Source organism: Azolla caroliniana, unplaced genomic scaffold (genome assembly GCF_043228905.1).
Source record: "Azolla caroliniana isolate FFs.n. ecotype wild unplaced genomic scaffold, voAzoCaro1.0.p SCAF_464, whole genome shotgun sequence".
NCBI lineage: Eukaryota > Viridiplantae > Streptophyta > Polypodiopsida > Salviniales > Salviniaceae > Azolla > Azolla caroliniana.
In genome coordinates, this window is record NW_028230899.1 from 1 (window position 1) to 2,475 (window position 2,475).

At 52.4% G+C, this 2,475-nt stretch overlaps 1 protein-coding gene across 1 annotated transcript; it reads right to left on the bottom strand.

Moving 5' to 3' along the window:
* Window positions 1-300: 300 nt before the first annotated feature.
* Window positions 301-1,857, bottom strand: LOC147848203 (uncharacterized). The gene has a single exon (XM_087338599.1). The coding sequence runs from the start codon at window positions 1,855-1,857 to the stop codon at window positions 301-303; it is 1,557 nt and encodes a 518-aa protein (XP_087194725.1).
* Between the last annotated feature and the right edge of the window lie 618 nt (window positions 1,858-2,475).

Genomic DNA, 2,475 nt, shown 5'->3' on the forward strand with positions numbered 1-2,475 from the left:
CGCGTTGACCCGTGGACGCACAGTGGTGATGCACTACCCGGGAGCCCAATATATTGGTTGGTGCGAGATATCAACTCATGACTTGCAATTTGGAAAAGTGACAATGCTTTGATCGCTTTCGGACCATTGTCCAGGTAACTAATAAATGCATCGCAGAATACCCTCGTGCTGTATGTTCCGTTCCGACACAGAGATACAAAACAAATAACAAGCCATGGTGTCTCCTTGAGCATTTTAAGACGGCATCTAAATCACAAAAACTTGTTCCGAAAGACGTGGGCAATCAAATACAGCTGAGTCCTAATTCGCAGTATCCGTTGGTACGTCATGCTTCTTCCTCCGCCTGATCTCAGCCAAACGATAGACACTCACGTCACGGCTCACTCGAGCCGCAAGAGCCTTGACATCTGGGGCAGTATTGGTGCCGGGTCCTGTCATCTTCTCGCGCAGGGCCTCTACTCCGTCCGTCATCGCCTCACAGTCCCAGCATCCACATACTCTGTACTCTTGGCCAAATCTAGTCTTCCACAAAGTTGTCGTCTCCCCATAGCCGTCACCGAGATCTTCCTTTCCGATGGTGTCGTCGTGGTTGACAAAGCGCCCTACGCGTGTTTTCATGCTCGTAAAGTACAATTGACCCGAAAAGGTTTGATGAGTGTGCCAGGCAAGGTCAATGTCGAGGGTTGGGACGAGGCTGCTGGTCGCCGGTGGTCGAGCATCAGTTAGGATGTTTTGAGGAGTCGGGGCTGGAGGTGTGACCAGAGCAAGCAGAGTCAAAAAGTTGTTGTACCGCAGAATCGCGCGGCGCAGCGTACCACGCACAGCAGGGGATCGTATCCAGAGATGAGCATTCATCTTATCGACAAAGGAGGCCTGCCGGATGACTGCATCTTTGAGCACCTTGGCGAGTGCAACGTTTACGGTACAAAACTCCGTTGCGGTTTGACCCACGAATTTCTGAGGGATTGTTGTCGGTTTTGGTCTGGAGCCACGAGGTGGACTGTCCAGTGTGAACTTCTTGAGGGGGATGGGTTTCCAGCTTTGTGCCATCTTGGCCATATCACTCGTGGCGAGCTCGGCCCAGCCCTCGAATGCAGCGTAGAGATCGGAGTGTAAACCGAGGCCATTCTCAAACTCGAAAGCATCAGAAACGGGGAGCTTAAAAGTCCAGGTCTCAGTGTCAATAGCCTTCTGGATGGCCTTCCATGGAAATCTCGTGCGATAAATGACGTGCTCTCCACATTCTTCTCTGAACGTTCGAGGGTTCAGGAGGAAAGCGTGCCAAACCATGAGAACGTCGAGAGGCGGTAAAGTCTCTATGCTGCAACCGCCTGGAGAAGAGTTGACGAATTTCCTCCCAGCTTGTTGAGAGAGCGACCTCTTCCACGCAAGGAATCTCACGACCGCAAATTGAAGGTACACATCCCACTTGGCCTGCCGTCGTTCCCACCAGGTAGTATCTTTGAAAGTTTTTGTGTCGCCTTTCATGCCCGTCTTGGTCTCTTTCTTTGGCTCGAGCTCGAGCGACTTATCGACAGCAGTAGATACCAAGATCTGCTGCCGAAGAACGTAGAGAGTTTGAAGGAAGACGAGGTGGGTTGCGCATTCTGCGACGTTTGGAAGGCGATGACTGCCATGCGCCACAGAGTCGTTTGCAGTCACGGTAGATGCATTAGATACAGAGGGAGGCGACGAATTTGCCCTGGTAGGCGGTGGCTCGTCAAAGTCAAAGAGCGACGGAGAAGGTATCACGGGGAATCGCTTCACTTTGGTATTGTCGTTTGCGTAGTATGTCGTGATGACATCGCGGCCAATTTTGTGGACAGACTCTTCGTGGATGTGCGAGAGGAGCGACATGGTATCCAGTTGAACTTGGTGATCAGCCTTTCACAGGGCGCGTTGATAGACCTGATCTCATATCGAGTCGGTCAAAGACTCGGTCCATCGAGACAGGCTATAGGCTTGATTTTGGAAGCTTGCTGGTGTCACAACGTCCGGTTTGACGCCCTGGCGGCTATGCCATCTGTGGCTTGCTCTGAGAGCCTTAGCTGAGCCCTGTTGCATATGAATACCGGCAGGGTATTTGAGAGAGAACGATCGAGCCTTGGGGCAAGTCCTCAGCCATGACGATGAGAGCAACGATCTAGAAGAAAACACATCGCGACGCGAGACGCGTGACCGACATTACTGGTGTTGGATCCGCCAAAAGGGGCTTAACAGGATCGACTGAACTGCACAGCACAGCACAGCCCCTCCTCAGCTTTGTCGATCCTCGAGCTGAGAAGGTGATGAAGATCGTGTGGCAGCCTGCAGGTTTCAGCCCTTCAATCTGCAGCCTGCTGAGTACTGGGAGTGCGGCAGAATTCCGCGTCGCGTCGCGTGGATGCTTCATGCAACGAGGCTATCACTTTGCTGCAATAATAAGCGAAGGAAGGTGGTGCAGGGGTATGCAGTGCGATGCAATGCGCCTTCTTC